This window comes from Cladophialophora carrionii (assembly GCF_000365165.1).
Source record: "Cladophialophora carrionii CBS 160.54 unplaced genomic scaffold supercont1.5, whole genome shotgun sequence".
NCBI lineage: Eukaryota > Fungi > Ascomycota > Eurotiomycetes > Chaetothyriales > Herpotrichiellaceae > Cladophialophora > Cladophialophora carrionii.
In genome coordinates, this window is record NW_008481830.1 from 271,200 (window position 1) to 288,201 (window position 17,002).

The window sequence follows — 17,002 nt, forward strand, 5'->3', positions numbered from 1 at the left end:
TGATTCCGCGAGACGATCTGAATGTCGAGGCTGGGGGTTGAAAGATCAGTCCCGCTGTATCTGTCGCGAGTAGGACCAGTGTTTGGAAGGCGTGCTGGTGTTCCGGACTGCAAACGCAGCGAATTCACCTTTTCCTCAAAATCTTGTGAAGCCGACTAAAAATCCTGCCCCACCACGGGCCCCGCCGATTGGCCGGTTGGTACACGGTTCTAATTGGCCAATGGAATGACCGAATATGGCAAAAGCATCTCGACAGCGGCATTTAATTAATTATCCATCAACTTCAGCTCTGCGACCTTTTCCCCTTGTTATGTTCTTGACGCAGACCATGGAAGCTGCAAGCCTTCTGGATCCTGCGTTTCCTGGTGCCCTACGCACTTCATCCCTGTCGATTGCTTCGGCCGACAATTCTTAAGCAGTGGCCTTGGCGCTGCTCGACCGTCGACTTTATTGGGCTTGATTTTGTTTCGGACAGAGCGGTGCAACGCCTGGTGGGTTCTCAGCATCGATCGAAGAGTCGCAGGCTGCCTGAGACATTACGGGACAGAAGTTGTGCTCTCGATCCCAGAACACCTTTGCATTCACCATCGTCGAGGTCGTGACTGACCATGTGGGATCTCTGTCGCGCTGCCAGCGTCGGAGGTTCGTTCACGGTCCTGAAACCCGCAACCAGGTTCCACCCGTGTCCTGTTCACTTCTGATGGCGCGTGAATTTACGATTGTGCTTGTTCCTTCGCCGCGACAGTCTGCGAGGGAACGCGAACTGCAAGCCTCGACTGTACGCTCGCACGCAGCAAGAGTGTCGTCCGCGCAGGCGGCGGTGACCAAATGGTCCAAGAGAACGGCTGTGCTGAATACAAGGGCCGACCACCGTGCCCGAGTAAAACAACAGCTGGGTGCGAAAGAGGCCGCCAGCACTATCCTCGCCACCACCCTACCAGGCCCCGACGACGAGTCAAGCATTACCATAACGCTCCCCAGTCCGATAATGATTCTAGGACAGGGACAAGTCGACCCATTCACGAATGATGATCTTCATACCTTACCACCCATCGCCCGCAACAGCCTCGAGTATATGATGGAAACCATATGGGGCAAGAACAGCCCTGGCTTGAGTAGGGCGACGCTTACCAACCACATCACGCACTGCAAGATGCTTGCTGTTCATTCGCCGCTTCAATTCCATACACAGATCTCATCAGCGGTAACCCTATGCTATGCTCTGAGTAAGGATCCAGAGGTCTTGAAGACCCTACTGGCGACTCGGTTAAAGCACCAAACCGCGGCGCTGAGTATCCTCAGAGACAGTATCGCCAATCTGACAGGCCCGCCCTCGGACGAACTGATTGACTGCCTCAGTAGATTGGCTGCACAAGGGGGTGATTTGGCCAAACCCGGATCTGTTAGTCGATACCGGGAAAGTCCAATCGCCGACTCGTTTCCCATACGTCTGTACGGCTGTTTCGAGCCTTGTATTCCCCACTTTCAAGCATTGAGCTTCCTGATTCGACAACGTGGAAGCCTTGAGGTGATCGCGCCCGCTATTTCGCATCATCTCTCTCTGTATGTGTCTGAAGTCGTGAGTGGAATTCGTGTGCTAACGTGACGACAGAGCCGATACGATGCTCGCAACGAAGCTTGGGACTCGTCCTACGTTCCCGGTACATAGGGATCTCCGGCAGGCCTCTGACAAACGTCAACTGCCCTTTGATGGGGAGGCTGCTGAGCTTTGCTTCAATATGGGAAGCGGCTGGAAAATGCTGGCTGAAAGTCACCCGGAGATTGTGAAGTTGGCCCTCAGAGCCGGCGAAATCACGTCTGCACTGGACCAATCTTGTCGTGGGGGACAGGGTTGCCTACCTTTTCCCCAGCTCGTCATACTGGCCATTGCTTTTCAACATGATCTATACAGCCTCGAATCCCCGGCGGACCATTCAAGCTCTCCGGAAGATGCATGTTGCTGGACATCCGAGATCTGTCGCTTCGCCTTGCAGATATACAGCGACGTTGTTCTATTTCCCGCCCCGGAGTCGTCTGGAGTCAGACAGCGACTAGCCGCGCAGCTCTGGGGACCCCTGGCAGCCTACAACGCTGCTCGCGATCCTGATACCGATACTTGCTATCGAGAGCTGATACTTTGGGCAACTGTTATGGGCGCGGTTTCGGCCGAGGCCACGAAGCATAGAGACTGGTATCTGCGGCAACTGGTCAAAATGGTGATTGACCAGAACATTAGCTGGGAGATCTTCAAGCGTTCCCTGGCCAGGTTTCTCTGGTGGGAATACACTCTCGGCGAGCATGTCCGCGATATTTGGAAAGATGCATGGGGTCTTGCTCATGCGGACGGCTTCACTAACACGCCATCAGCCTAGGGATCACAGCTCAGTGGACTGACAAGTGAGTGTGACATTATTTGGCACGGCTCTTTGATCGCGCAGTGCAGTCTAGAACTGGTTTTGTGCTGACAAAGTATGCCTCGTGTCCACCGTACATTTGGAGGCCGCATCTACCACCTGGCACATGATGAGCTGATTGGCGTGATTTGCTGGGTACGAGTCACTGTTTCACAAACATCGCGCGTCTTTCAAGGACATGGCAACCTTCATTCTATCTGGCGCTCCTTTCGCGCAACGAATCGGCAAGTGGTAATAGTAAGTTCCCCTATCTTGCCGTTGGGTACCGGTGCCATGGGTGACGCCTTGTGCACCTTGTCATATGTCGGCGCATACGAGATGATTCGTCTAACCGTGTCGGACGTTTATCTACAAAGCTTACCTAGAGCTTACCGGTGGTGGCCAATCGATTGGTGCAACAGGGATGCTTGCGGACAACTCCCGAGATTCTTATCTTTCGAAGCTTTACCGCTACAAGCAGGTCCGCAACGAATCCCTTCAGCCTTGGATACACGGGGCGCCGCCAAAATCTAGACCGCGATACCCCCATCGTCACCGACTTAGGCGGCTATATACTGTGTCACAGCCACAAGACGCCTTCGTCTTGAGTGTTCCCAGTCTAACTTCTTCCTTGTCGTGTCTCCTCCCACGAGGACCGCCAATGGAGCCTCCTGAAGAGAAACAAGCTGGTGTCTCAGGCGAAGCATTCACGACTGACGCTGGTAGCGATGGGTTTGACCAAGATGACAAGGATATGGCCAGAATGGGCAAGAAACAGGAGTTTAGTCGGAACTTCAATTGGATCAGCAGTGTTGGCTTCACATCCTGCACCATGGGCACTTGATATGTTCACCTTCCCCTACCCGACGAGCATTGAAGGACTGACTGCAGACTCACGGAGTTTGTTGCCCTGAACAATTTCCAGATGCTTGTCGACGGTGGCACGTCGACCATGTTCTGGAGCTACACCTGGATCATAACTGGGCAATTCTTCATCGTCCTCAGTCTGGCTGAGATGGCTTCCATGGCACCGACAGCGGGTGGGTGAGTGGATACCGCCACGATCACCTGGTCTCATAGTTCAACTGACCTGGCTACCAGGCAATACCACTGGGTCAGCGAATTCGCTCCTGGGCGCTATCAAAAAGCCTTGAGCTACACCTCCGGATGGCTGAGTTCTACGTGTTGGGAGTCTTTCGTTGCGTCCGACTGCATGTTCGCTGCACAACTTATCTTCGCCCTTGTGCAATTGCAGAACCCCGACTTTGAGATCCACAACTACTATACGGCTCTGACGAGCATTCTGATTGGAACCATCGTGACAGCCATCAATGTATGGGGTGCTAAGAAGCTTGCGTTGTTGGAGAATGTGTTTGTTACGCTGCACGTTGCCTCCTTTCTTGTCGTGCTAATCACGGTTGCTGTTGCTTCGCCCAAGAACGACGCGAAGGGGGTCTTCACCACGTTTGCCGATAACGGGGGCAACTACCCGCTAAGTAGGTCACGCACTCATAAAACCCATGGGCCTTGGTTGTTGTGGCGCCGAACTTGCACCCCCGTCTTGTGAGGGCATGCTGACACGTTGCGCAGTGGGACTCGCCGTCATGGTTGGCCAAGTCCCAGCCATGTGGAATGTCCTTGCGTCAGACGCAGTCGCTCACCTCTGTAAGTTGCGGCCACCATCAAACTCAAGCCCGTGGCAAGCACTAACATCGATATCAAGCCGAGGAGGTCAAGAACGCCAGCGTCGTGACTCCCAAGACAATGTTCTGGGCCTACATGCTGAATATCCCCCTGGCGTTCGCGATGCTGCTGGTATTCGTTTTCGCCATGACCGATGTCGAGGCTGCAGTTGGTGAAGCCTTCCCCTTTGTCTGGATACTGCAGAACTCGCTGTCCACGGCCGGTGCCCAAGCCATCACGGCCATCATGTTCATCTTGGTCTTCATGATCGCCGTGTCCTGCTTCGCATCGACCAGCCGCCAGCTATTCGCGTTCGCGAGGGACAACGGTATGCCCTTTCCGACGTGGCTGAAAAAAGTGAATCCCCAGTTGAATGTTGCGGCGAACAGCTGCTTTGTCACTTGGGGATACACGGTTGTCATGTCGTTGATCTACATTGGCTCTCCGATCGCGTTCAATGCCATCATCAGCTTGGCCATCGTGGCGCTCATGGCCACGTACGCGATCAGCATCGCCTGTGTTCTCTGGCGGAGGATTGTCCACCCCAGCACATTGCCGCCTGTGTATTGGAGCTTAGGGAGATGGGGTATTGCGGTCAACACGTTGGGTCTGGTATACGCGATTTTTGCGTTCTTCTGGGCTTTCTGGCCGATTTATTGGAAGCCTACAGCCGATGAGGTAAGTCATGGACGGGGCGATCAGTCTAGATTTGTGCTGTGATGAAGGGTGCTGACGTGGTGCAGATGAATTGGGCGATAGTCATCTTCGCTGGCGTCATGTTGATGTCTGCGGTAAACTACGTCCTTTCGGCGCATAAGATGTACACGGGACCGGTGGCTACTTGTGAAGGGCGGCAGGAGGGATGAATCAATCACATATACCATGACGATGAAGTTGTCCAGCTGAGAACGTGAGGAATGCGGATACCAATGATATTGAAGTTGTCTACACCAGAGTGCACATTCTAAGAAGGCTGAAGTTGTCCACACCAGAGTGCACGTTCTAAGAAGGCCGAACTCATCCACACAAGTAAAGAGTGCAGATATGAATGAACGGGGATACCGCCTTAGAAATGATGAATCCGGGTACCGGCCTACTCTATCACCTGTCGCTATCAATAGACGTCGCCAGAAACCGGATTCAATCAATTGCCACACGGCTCTGTGTCGCCAAGGTCATTCTATCGAACCCATCTTTAGCAGACAGGCGAAGTCATTGATTAATTCTTGCCTTGCTTGCGGGTCGTATTTGCTGGAACTCCCACACCACAGCCGGGGAAAGGGTAAGAGTGTGTACTGTGTACATTTCCCCGTTGAGGAATCGTTCGACTGTGTGCAATTACACGCCGGGGTCATCTGCGACGGCGATATCCAAAAAGAGAGACCACAGTCAGAGTGTCCGTCCTCCGTACTGATCCAAACTGGCTTCCCAGGAGGCCATTGCACAAAGCCCGTCCAGGAAGCACTCGAGGCCAAACAGCGATTGTAAAAAGGGTGAAAGACTCGAGGGAGTGAGTGTGACATGGCATTCGAACTACAGTCGGGTAAGCTTATTCAGAGAATGGAATACTCATTGCCCTCTCTCTCTCTTCCTCCAGGGCCAATACCTGCTTGGGCCTCGATGGATTATGCACCACATATCTCCCCATGGCTGTTCCTAACCTGTCCATGTGAAAGGTTTGTGGTGTCTTCCAACCCGCTGCGGACTGAAGTGGTATCTTGTGTGGTGAATCAATGCTTTTTCAGCCCGCCTTTTGCGGTCCTCCACCGGATGGAGGTACACAATCCTGGGACCCTCATATCTCGATCTCTTTCTGTTCCAACGATTTTCCGGATCCTCTTGTTTTGTTGTACTATTGCCGGCCAAACCGAAAAATCCTTCAGTCATATCGGACACGCCCATTCAAGATAATACAGGTTGATCGCCACGGGTCTCGGTCCCACAGAACGTCCAGATTCCCGCAATTCGGCGACGTTGGTCTGGGATCGACGAGGCGTCCAGATTCTCTTGATGTTTGGATCTGGCGTCAAGACCGGGTACGAGGCGGCTATAACACACACATTGTAAGAGGATCAGCGTGAACTCGGATGGGGATGTTTGACAGTGAGGGATCCTTGGCTGGGTGATTAACTAACATATCTACGCCGAGAAGTTTCGATCACGCCGTACAAGGTAGAAATTCAGGCGGGGGCGAACAAAGGCTGCCACGCCATGCTATACACAAGAGGGTGTCGCTGACCAACTCTGCGTGCGACCAGAGCTTTTCGGCGGAACAAAATAGTACGATCAGACGTTTTGGTCCGCAGATAAGTAAAACTCTACTGGAAGAGGATTCTGGTGGATGTGAAAATACAGTCCACAGTCCACAGTCCACAGTGCACATTCCACAGTTTCACTGTACCATACAAGATGCCGCCGGACTTGTGTGCTCGGTAGTCGGATCTATACTCAGCACGTCCGACCACGACTACAAACGCGGCGAGGAGTCAGGCGGCTTGTCCCCACCGATCACCTTGTAGTAAAAGCTGCTGCTGTTCCGACCCTGCAGTAGTCCCACCGTGTCGTGCTCTTCCCCGATATCCTGCTCCCGCGGTAAGACGCCGCCGCCGCCGCCGACAGTATCTTCTTGTGGTCCACCGGCCGCCAAGCCCGACGCCACAACAGCCCAGGCAACGAGTCCGAACAGCGTCAGTCTGACTTTGGCGTCGCGCACGTCTCCTCGCGACGCAGTGCGTACGGCGAGCACGGCCAGGACACACCCGACAGCAATGTATCCGAGACAGCACCACCCCAGAAACACGAGGGCAGGGATCGAAACCTTGATGACCAACATGGGTACACGGGTCTGTTGTAGCAGATTTGACCGGGAGGAACTGAGTCCGCCGACAGTGGCCATGATGACGGGCGAGTATAGACTTGCCCACGTCTGCGCAAAGGCCGTGCTCGAGTTCTGCACGGCGGCTTGTTTGAGAATCGTCTGGAGGGTGGCGCTCGTGCCGGAGACCGAGCCTGAAATATGCCCGCCGTGCCAGATTTCCGAGATGGTCCCGTTGGGCGCCGGCGTCGTCTGCACGTCCCTGATGGTCCCGTTGAACCAGGTGTACTCGACATGGAGAGATTGGTAGCTGCACGCGATGACGCTGTCGTACACGGGATTCGGACCCTTGAAGAAGCCTGCGTCTAGAGAGAGATCGGCGTTGGCGAGGACGGCAGTGGACGCGAATCTGGTGGCAAAGGCAACGTGGACCTCGTTGATGAGTTGACTATCTGGCATGAGCGGGATATCCGGATCAGGGGCGCCCGTGTCTGGGTTGTATCCAAAGGGGTTGTAGGGTTTGGTGAGGTCTTCGTCCATGAAGAAAGCCAAGCTGGGTAGGAGACCGCCCCATCAGCAAGAGCAGAAACAAACCGGGGATGAACTCACAGAATGTTGGAATCGACTTTGAATCCCAAGGCAGGATAGTCGATCCCGGGCACAGAAGCGTTCGTCTCAGCTCGGCCCAGAGAACCCCAGAACATGGGACTGCAGTAGAAGCCGGAGTACAGATCCTCGGGGCCCCAGACGCCAAAGTTACACGACGGACTGATTGGCTTGCACTGGGAGGTAACGCCGATCGTCGAAGCACGGTAGTCGACATATGGCGAGAGGCCTTGAGTTTTGGGAAGCAGGAGAGCCACGTCGCCGACGTCGGATGCGACGACTCGAATCTCGGAGGTCTGCGAGCGGTTGTGGTACAGGAAGAGCATTTCGTTGTGTTCGGCAAGAAATGCATCATTGGAGATGAGATTGTTTATCGAGCAAGGAAAGCCGAAGTTGTCTTCCCTTTTCACAGCCAAGCACTGCTCAGACAAGCCGCGGCCGGATGTTTGTACGGCGCTGTCCACTCTCACTCGGTCGTACCGGACCGTTTCCGTCGTGTAGTGCACCAAGGTATCAGCACTGAACATCAATGTCGCCATGAGGAAGCAAACACCGAGCATGAGTCCGGCTTGGAGCAGAAGCCGAGGAGAGCGTGGTGCCTTCTTTCGTTGCCGCCGGAAGCATCGATAGGAAACGTATCGTCGGAGTCGGTCGGGAGAAGCCAGGAGCATCCCAATCAACAAGCTGAGTTGATATGGACTTGGTAACTCGTCGCCTTTCGGGAGCTTGGATGCCTCAGCCATTGACTGTGCCGTCTTCCACGTCCACAGTTGCATGAGAAATCCCGAGAGAAGGCCAGCGATCTGTGTGGCTCGTCCTGTAACAAAGGTCAACCATGCTGGAGGAGTGGTCAGCGTTCGTCATCTACAATGCCGTGAGACTGTCATACTTGCGGGGATGCTGAGTAGTATGTACGCCCTCTGCCTGCTGTCGGTCCATCCAGTGGGGTCGAAGAAGAGGCCTCTCTGGGGCTTCACTCGGTAGACTGAAACTAGGACTGCCAGCGTGCCTAGAATGAGTAACATCGAGCCGTGTATACACAGCAGGGGAAACCAGAGCTCTTTCCATATTGCAGCGCGCCGACATGGCCGTCCTATCAAAGTTTCCTCTGAACTGTCTATTAGTCGCTGCGATCGGGGAAGACCAGGCTGGCCGACAATAGTGTCAGCATAGATGGCCTCCCCACAGAGCTTGCCGTTGTCCGCTCGAGTGTCTGATATAATTCTCGGTTGACCTGGGGTTGCGTTCTGATCGGACTGTGTGTTCAAGGTGCCGAGCAGCTCGTATAAGTCGCTGTGACTTTCACCGTTCAGCTGCCTGCGATGGAGCGAGGAGCGCCAGCTGGTAGGCGAGCCGATACGAAGATCTCGGAAGCCGGGCACGTTCCTCAGATGTCGAGGGGGGCTATCTTGGCCCTGCATTACCCCAACTCACGGGCGCGGGATGGAAGCCAGAGGGACGGATCAAATACAGTGAGAAGCAGCGGATCAGAGCAGAGGCGGGAATTGCAAACATGCTTCAGTATATCACTTCGCATGTTGAAGTCTTACTCCCGTACAAAGCGTCATTGCAACGACACCTCCCTGGTACAAGTCCTGACACAAGTGCCTCCTTATCCCTTGGATGCATCCCGCAGCTTCAGACGCTGTGCAGCTGCAAGGCAAATGGACGTCGGTAGGCAGCCATAGGTCGTCGAAGATGGCAGTGGGCGACGAGCCCCAGACGAACCCAACGATAGCGTCCGCCGCGGCCGGCGAATCCGATCGACTGAGTCACAGGTGGTCCGCCTGACGAATTACCAAGGGCAGCGTTGCCTGAGATTACTTTCCTCTGGTGTAATGGCCGAGTGCTTGGGTGCCTGGGTAGGCGGCGGGCGAAGGAGCACAAACCGCAGCCCTGCGCAGGTACGAGAAGGCCAAAAAAGGGGCCACAGCGAACCACGGAAGAAGCCAGCCTGCGGCTGCTGCGGAATGCAAGACACGCATTCTTCTTCTCTCTGGGTCGTGATCTGATAGGGAGACAGAATACGAACGTGAGAGACCGACGGCGAGCCGGTGTTCAAATGACTGGCGTCGGATGATTTTGTGTGACGCGGCTAGTTACAGCAACCGGCTGCCCGGGCTTCAGTCTGGATCGGCCAAGCCACCGCTGCTACAGTGATGGACGAGAGACTGGGGGATTTTTGAGAGCCTCGATTATGTCCAAATCTCCCACAGATTCGAATTTCACCCATCCAGATCAGCCCTCCAGTTGCACCATGCTATATGCTCGGCTGCAGCTCCTGTTCATCGCTTCGACTACTCCTCCAGCTGGGCGCATTTCTGTGGAGCCCCGCCAAACAATTCTTTGAAATGGACCGCATAAAAGGCATTGAACCCTTCTAGCTCAGCAACCAGCGCTGTTGTGTTCTGAGCGCAGCACGCGCGGGTAGGTGTGCATCCCCTGGCGCATCTCGGAGGCCAGCATGAACAACCGACGGCTGACCTGTTGCGATCTTGGCAATCGGCCTTGAGGTAGAATGAGAGTTGCTCGAGGTTGTGGATGAGGCTCTGCTTGGAATTACAGATGACGCTTTCGCCGGGACGTGTGATTGCGCCTTCGAAAATCTGCTGGTCGTTGATGGGGATGCTGTCGAAGTCCGTGAGTTCTATAGAGCTGACCAAGGTCGTTTGAAGAGCGGTGAGCAGGAGCATGAGAAACAGGTTGAGCTGGAAGATGAATTTCGCCATGTTGTTTTCTTGGGTATGCACTTCTCTGTCTAAGATGCTTTGCGGTATGTGCCTGTGTGTTAATTTCGATGTTGGTAGGAGAGTGCCTGAGCCCGAAGGGGATCCTATACTTATGCATATCCCATTCTCTCCTCACGAAGTTCGTATTCATGAGACCGCCAGTGGCTGGCGCTCCTGTTGCAGTTGTGAGTCCTACCAGCTCGCGCGAGACTTGTTCTTCACACAACGGCTTGGCGACATGCAGGCAGGGGTATCGTTACCACCTTTCCCAACATAGCTCAGCCATTCTGCGCCCCAAACTTTTCCCAGTGACGCAGGTTGGTTAGACGTGCCAAGGCGAATAGATGTTGGTTGATGGCCAAGAATGTCGGGCCAGGCTAGAGCCGTGTTCAGCGGCAGGGTGCAAGACATGTTTGAAATGACTTGCGATGTACTGCCGTACCACAGGCATGGGAAACCCCATTTTGCCCTTCGGGCACTCCCTGTTCGCAACACGGTAGAAACGAGGCTGTCCTTCTAACTCAGTCACCAAGCACCAAAAGTTCCTCAAAAATCCCTGTGCTACGTAATGCGCATAGCTACAAGAGCACCGGTGTGCGATCTAAATTTCGTAAACGTGTAGTAGCCAGTGGGAGGATCTTGACTGGCTGGCAGGGACAAGGTTGAAGCCGGAGGGGTCGAGGCAGGGCAGCATCCAGTGCTTGATTCGCCTAACTGCTTCGTATCGTATCCCAAGGCATCAGCCACATGATTTCGAAAGTCTGAACCAGTCGTTCCAGCAGCCGGCTTTCAGTCTCACTGCGACTGTGTCGAGTCTGCTGGAATGGAGCTTGCCTGATTTGAGTCTGGATAGTCTCATCTTACGACCATGGATTCAACAACTCTCTGCACTGCCACCGCCGGCCAAAATTCTGCTTCGCCGAGATAAGTTTTCTCGAGAGACGCCTGTGGCCGTAGTGGCATTGGCAGCATGCTCGGCGTCGATGTCCGGTTGGCTACACAGCATCAGAAGCGAGGTGCATGTCCAGTTTGAGATCTCGCGCCTAGGCGAAGGTCCAGGCCAGGCTTTTCGTGGAACACGTCGATGCGAAACCCGAGCATATCAAGAATCAAACGTGATTGAGATGATGAACACTTGTACTGGGCACGAGGTACATGCAATAAAAGTGGCAGAATAATTAGTCGACACTGAGTGGTGAAGAGATGAAAAACCGCTGAAGCAATGCTGCAAGGCGCCAAGAGGTGAATCAAGCCTCTCATCGGCCTCACTGCCACCTCACCACCTCATCACCTCATCACAACCTCACCGGCTCTTCATCTGCCACTGTCGCCTATGCCTCTTCTACGTCCAACGTCGCGTGCTGCTTCCCCGCATGTGGCCGAACGTCACTGACCACAGACTGTATCGAGGTCACTATATACTTGCGTGCCATTTCCTGAAGACAAGTGAGCCGTTCCTCTGAAGCTACATTCTAGGGCCTAAATTCTTCCACTGAGGATGATATGGAAACCTACTCCTCCTACGACCATCGAGTAGTGGCCCGGATGCTACCCTTTGTAAGATCGCGCTGGCCTTCGTTCCTGAAAATGACCAACTGGTTCCGAAATCGAATGACTGATTAAACAATCCCACCTCCAATCAAACACACACCCAATGAAGCCTTGTACAGAGAAAGGCACCCACCACGCCGTATCTTGAGATCTACGCCGCATCTGTTCCTGAAGCGCATTTCACAATACAATCATGTTTCTGCACCGACTCGGTTGCCTTCAAGAACAGACGCACTTCTTTGCTGAAGCTCGCTCCCACTTGCCACCGGTCCGTGGACCTGCCACCGAGAGTTTCCATTCAGTCAAAGCACACTGACGAGCACATTCGTGTCTATCACTATGACAAAGCACTCTGACAGGGCCATTCGCCTTCTAACACTTTCGACCACCGCGGCGAATGGAACGTACCATGGTTGAACGAGCTCTGCGTGACGCCTGGGGAACCCCAGGATTTCTCCACACCTGGATTGCAACGACCACTCTCTGCGTTTATTTCCGCATTGGGTCGGAGTATCGCTGAGGCGAGCGAAAAGCGACTGCGGCATATCTACTTTGTCGGCCGCCGACACGTCAATATCGGTTCAGAAAACCCGGCTGGGCTCGAGCGATTTCGAAAAAATTCCATTACACGAGGAATCCTTCAGGACGGGAAACACAGTATCTCCCCGATCGACTTCGAACATCCATTCCATCCAGTCCAGCCCTCTTGCCATGGTCGCGCGGGTGGCCTACAGGGGCACCCATTTGGCGGGACGGCAAAGGAGCTATTGTTGAAGGCCCTCCTGTTCTGTCATCATGGTCACGCAGGTCGCCCTACGGAGACGTCCGTCCATCTGGCAGCACAGGGCATTCGACCTTCTCTAAACCAGGTCGAGGGACCGCCGTTGTGGAATGCATCATCCTGTTCTGTCGTCCTGGTTGACATTTGATCTGTGCTCGCAAGTGGCTTTGTGCACAAAACTACATTACCGACGACGCATTTCGAGACCGAATTGACCGTGTTGTTGTCATCTTCGGCGAGTCAGCGATTGAGACCCAAGTGTTGCAAGGCTGTACAGCTGTACAGCTGTGTGGCTTTAGGGCGTTTGATCCGGGAAATAATCCTCTTACATTGTCGGTTCACTCTTGCTAGAAGTGCACCTTTAGGTGTCCGTCTAGTCTGATGAATGTATAATCGATTGATTGCAAGTCTAGAATGCAGCCACCAGCTACTGTAGCTATGGAAGACAGCACCTCTCGCCCGGCAACCTTAAGTGGTAGGAATACTGGGAGGCCTCCTGCCACCACGACTCTGATATCAGATGTTAGATCAGGATACTGATACTGATATTGATACTGACTTTGATATTGATCTTGACCTTGATACCTGCTGTAGCTATACTGCGGTAAATACACTCGATTAAACTAGACCAAGCAAACCACCTGACCTGCAATAGAATAGGCGTGCGTTTCATTCTGAATATGCTGTGAGAGAAGTACCTAGGTATCTCGGTACCTAGGTATGCTAGATCCATATAACGGATACAGACGCTTACATGCATGCACGCCTCAAGTTCGTAATGTCTGGGGTTTCCAAATGCGCCGTGTTCGCCTGGTGTCGTCCTTTGTCGTCATACTTCGCGTCGTCACGTATGTAGTACCTACGAGGTACCTGAGGTGTAAGTTTGTATGTCCATGTGTCTGATTGTATGTGCGTATGTACGTATGGAAGTCTCTTTGTCGGGTAGTCAGTCCAGCCGGCTCGCCCCTAGACCTGCTTGGACGGCGTCCTTGCGTGGCCTTTGATGTATTGGCGTTTTGGAGGCTTTCTCGACAGTCCCAAGCCAAGTCTCTTCAGGAAGGGCTCGTAGAAGGTGAAGAAGATCCAGTAGAGCAGGCTGAGGGGCCCGAATATCGCCATTGGCAGAGCGTTGAGCATGATGTGTCCTATATTGAGCGTGCAGCTGCGTCAGTGTCTGTGGGAGCCAGGGGGTTTAAAGACAAATGAGCAAGCATGACTTCTTTATTGAATAATTTCATCCCATGCCGGTTACTCGAGGCTCTACCCTGCAGAGAGAAGAGAGAGATGGACGAAATGCGGCACTCACCCCAGAAAACTGGTCTCCTTGTGATCAACTCGTACATCTCGGTTCTCATGATTTCCTTAGCACCGTCCCACTTCCACGGGCCAACGAGTCGAAACTTGGTGTTGAAGTTGGCGCCAAAGGCCCACGCGATGAAGACTTTTCTACCGTATTTCAGCACATCGACGATAGATGGTGCGGCACCCATGTCCAGGGCGAGCTGGTAAGCGTAGGATTCGTGATCGACGCCGTGGCGGACGCGTGCGCCGGCGCGGGGCTTCAGCTTGTACCACTCTTCGGCGTCCGGGTCGTACGATGGGGAGAGGTGCCGGAGGTTCGACTCGGGGAGGAGGTTGAGGATTCGGAGGATCCAGAGCTGCGCTTGGAACTCTGCGAGAGGTGGAATTGCGCCTGGCATGAGTCCGTGGTAAGCATGTAGTCATCATGAAGAGACGAGCCACCACTTCACAACTGAGTACTTACCGAGCTGCGGTCGAATGAAGCCTATGAACCCAATGGTCTCATCGCCCTCCTTCCAGAGGGAACGAACATTAGCATCCCTGGAATCGGGATAGCCAGGGCCCAAGAACGGAAACGATAAATGACTGTAGCCGGTCGCGAAGATTATGACATCCGGCTTGATCTTCACCGTCTCAATGTATTTTGACTCCACAGAGTCGTTCTTCTGGAAATGGATAATGCCTTCATTGTCAATATACTCGGGCCATGGGGCGAATTCGACGCTCCGCTCGGTTTGATCGATTCTTGGGAGGTCGATCTTGCTGTTTTTCCACTGCCCCAATTTGCCGTACGTATGGTAACGCCTGTTGAAGTACGGCTGTATTCTGGTGGACTTGACAAAGAGGACTGGTACGATCAGTGGCCGGAGGAGGACGTGGGACAGGCGGAAGTATACGCACCTTCAGACATGTGATAGCCTTTAATGATCCCAGCATGCTGGCCATAACCATAACGCGTATTGTTGAGCAATACCCAAACGCCTTTAGTCCACCAGTCGTAAAAAAGCCATTGCCAACGATGGTTCCTCAGCTTCGGGTGCGCATACGCCGTGTCGAACAGGCTGTTCCAGTTCGTATCAACCGGAGAGGCATTATGCTCTGGTTCTTGCTCGCCATTGACGACAAAACGTTCGACATGCTGCGAAGAACGGGTCATCTAACGAGCTTTCCGTATGGAAAACAAACCGCGTACCTTTGGTGCCAGGACAAATCCGCCTCGGTGGGAAAGCGTCACTGTCTTGACAGGAGAAGTCACGGCAAAGTAGGCCATGTCCATTGCCGTCTCGCCCACCCCGAGAATTACGACATTGCTGCCCTCCTTGAAGATTTCTCGGCTCTTATACTGCGAGGAATGCAGCACCGTAGGCACCTTCTCAATACCCGGAATGTCCGGCACAACGGTTTCTACGTGCAACCCGGTGCACACCGCAACCGCATCGCAGGCCCATTCCTCAGTTCTTCCGTCCGGTGAAGTGTACGTGACGACATGGCCCTTGCCGCCTTTGGCGCGTCGTACATTCGTCACCCTGGTCTTCAGGTTGATATGTGGCCGCAACTTGAAGTGATCGGCATAGTCCTCGAGGTAGTCGACATACTCTTCCAGCTGGAGGAAATCGTTGTCGCCGCTGGGGAAGCGGCCCTTGGGAATTCTGAAGTCGGAGAAGGTAGTCAAGAACTTTGACGACACCATCTGTTTGAGAGTTAGTGCTGTCCATCACCATGGCGGTGAGGGAATATAAGCTCACCTCGCCTTCCGGGTACGTGCGGTAGCGAAAGGTGCCTCCAATGCCATCCTGGGCTTCAAAGATTTTGGCTTCGATCGGCGCGACGTGGAACCGCTGACTAGCCTCCAGGAGGTATTTTAGAGTCACTAGGCCTCCCGGCCCGGCTCCAATGATGGCAACACGCATGTTTGCAACTGCTCACCAAAGAGATGTTGTGCTCGACAGGCAAAAGACAGGAACGGGGGGGGGATGGAAACAAAAGCTGTGTAACGTGAAATCTCCAGGGATCCTTTACGCCTCGGGAGCTGGGAGAACCCCGTCCCACTCGCATGATCTCCCCCACCTGTACGTCGAAGAATCTGGCTGTCGGTACCTTGTTCATGCTGAAAGACAACGTGTTCGTGCTGGCACGATTGGACCGATAGCTTAGCTCATGCAGGGTCAGCCTGCGCCTGCGCCCACACGCAGCGCGAATGGCTCCGAGACAGCACACATCATGCAGCAGAGCCAAATCAGAGGGAGGATCTGCCCAAGGACACCGAGGACGAGGGACTAGAGGGAGCAAACTAGAGCTGTCGTTGAGACAACCGGGCAGGTCGTAAAAGCTGCCCTGTTGATAGTTCCACTGATAGTTCCTGGGCGACATTGTGAAATGGCAACTAAAGGCGAGGCGCTCCAGATGGGCAAGTCTTGCCTGCCCCATCGGCATCGCCCAATGGAGCAACATAGCCGGGGCGTTGCCAGACGGCGAATCTTTTTCCTGCGACAACGACACGACAAGCACATACCTCCGTACATCCGTCAACCATCCTCGCGGTTGACTCAGTACTCCTGAGAGAGTCTCTCCCTCGCGTCTCTCGCTCAGCCTGAAACCTCGGCTTCCATAGCAATGGCGTCCACTCTAGCCATCGGCGTCGGTATCGCCGCCGCAGCATTCTTCGTACGGCTGTTCTTCCTCTCTTCCTCGTTCTGGACTAACGTATCCTCCAGGGTCGCGCCGGGCTCGTCGCCTTCCGCCGCTACCGCAATCCCAATGGTCTCAACGCACTCGGCCGACCTTTTTACAAAGGCGGCTTCGAGCCGAAGATGACCAAACGAGAAGCGTCGTTGATCCTCGACCTGAGCGAACGAACGTTGACGAAAGATAAAATCCGCAAGAATCATCGAGCACTCATGCTATCAAATCATCCGGATCGAGGGGGCAGCCCGTATTTGGCAAGTAAGGTTAATGAGGCGAAAGAGCTTCTGGAGAGGGAAGGTCCTCGAAGTTGAGGCAGGCTGGAGGCGGGCTGAAGGCAGGCGAGCTGAAGGCAGGCGGGCTGAAGACAGGCTGAAGACAGGCTGATTCCGAAGGATGTACACTATGAGCTGGGCTGGATTGTGATTTTGGCAACGCATAGCGCAGGCGTTTCAGGACC

The 17,002-nt window shown here is 54.0% G+C and overlaps 6 protein-coding genes across 6 annotated transcripts; 3 read left to right on the top strand and 3 right to left on the bottom strand.

The window, feature by feature from the left end:
* Positions 1 to 700: 700 nt before the first annotated feature.
* On the top strand, positions 701 to 2,372 carry G647_05921 (uncharacterized protein; the record flags this gene model as incomplete). The annotated part of the gene is made up of 2 exons (XM_008730247.1): positions 701 to 1,563; positions 1,613 to 2,372. The coding sequence occupies 2 exons, from the start codon at positions 701 to 703 to the stop codon at positions 2,370 to 2,372; spliced, it is 1,623 nt and encodes a 540-aa protein (XP_008728469.1).
* A 682-nt stretch (positions 2,373 to 3,054) lies between these two features.
* On the top strand, positions 3,055 to 4,942 carry G647_05922 (uncharacterized protein; the record flags this gene model as incomplete). The annotated part of the gene is made up of 6 exons (XM_008730248.1): positions 3,055 to 3,204; positions 3,295 to 3,437; positions 3,495 to 3,889; positions 3,984 to 4,058; positions 4,117 to 4,754; positions 4,820 to 4,942. 6 exons carry the CDS (start codon positions 3,055 to 3,057, stop codon positions 4,940 to 4,942), a joined length of 1,524 nt encoding a protein of 507 aa, XP_008728470.1.
* A 1,601-nt stretch (positions 4,943 to 6,543) lies between these two features.
* Positions 6,544 to 8,240, bottom strand: G647_05923 (uncharacterized protein; the record flags this gene model as incomplete). Its single annotated transcript, XM_008730249.1, has 2 exons — positions 6,544 to 7,444; positions 7,501 to 8,240. 2 exons carry the CDS (start codon positions 8,238 to 8,240, stop codon positions 6,544 to 6,546), a joined length of 1,641 nt encoding a protein of 546 aa, XP_008728471.1.
* Positions 8,241 to 9,794: 1,554 nt separating this feature from the next.
* Positions 9,795 to 10,226, bottom strand: G647_05924 (uncharacterized protein; the record flags this gene model as incomplete). The annotated part of the gene is made up of 1 exon (XM_008730250.1): positions 9,795 to 10,226. One exon carries the CDS (start codon positions 10,224 to 10,226, stop codon positions 9,795 to 9,797), a length of 432 nt encoding a protein of 143 aa, XP_008728472.1.
* Positions 10,227 to 13,524: 3,298 nt separating this feature from the next.
* Positions 13,525 to 15,770, bottom strand: G647_05925 (uncharacterized protein; the record flags this gene model as incomplete). The annotated part of the gene is made up of 6 exons (XM_008730251.1): positions 13,525 to 13,703; positions 13,865 to 14,251; positions 14,324 to 14,707; positions 14,761 to 14,998; positions 15,053 to 15,550; positions 15,606 to 15,770. 6 exons carry the CDS (start codon positions 15,768 to 15,770, stop codon positions 13,525 to 13,527), a joined length of 1,851 nt encoding a protein of 616 aa, XP_008728473.1.
* A 703-nt stretch (positions 15,771 to 16,473) lies between these two features.
* Positions 16,474 to 16,856, top strand: G647_05926 (mitochondrial import inner membrane translocase subunit tim-14; the record flags this gene model as incomplete). Its single annotated transcript, XM_008730252.1, has 2 exons — positions 16,474 to 16,524; positions 16,575 to 16,856. The coding sequence occupies 2 exons, from the start codon at positions 16,474 to 16,476 to the stop codon at positions 16,854 to 16,856; spliced, it is 333 nt and encodes a 110-aa protein (XP_008728474.1).
* Between the last annotated feature and the right edge of the window lie 146 nt (positions 16,857 to 17,002).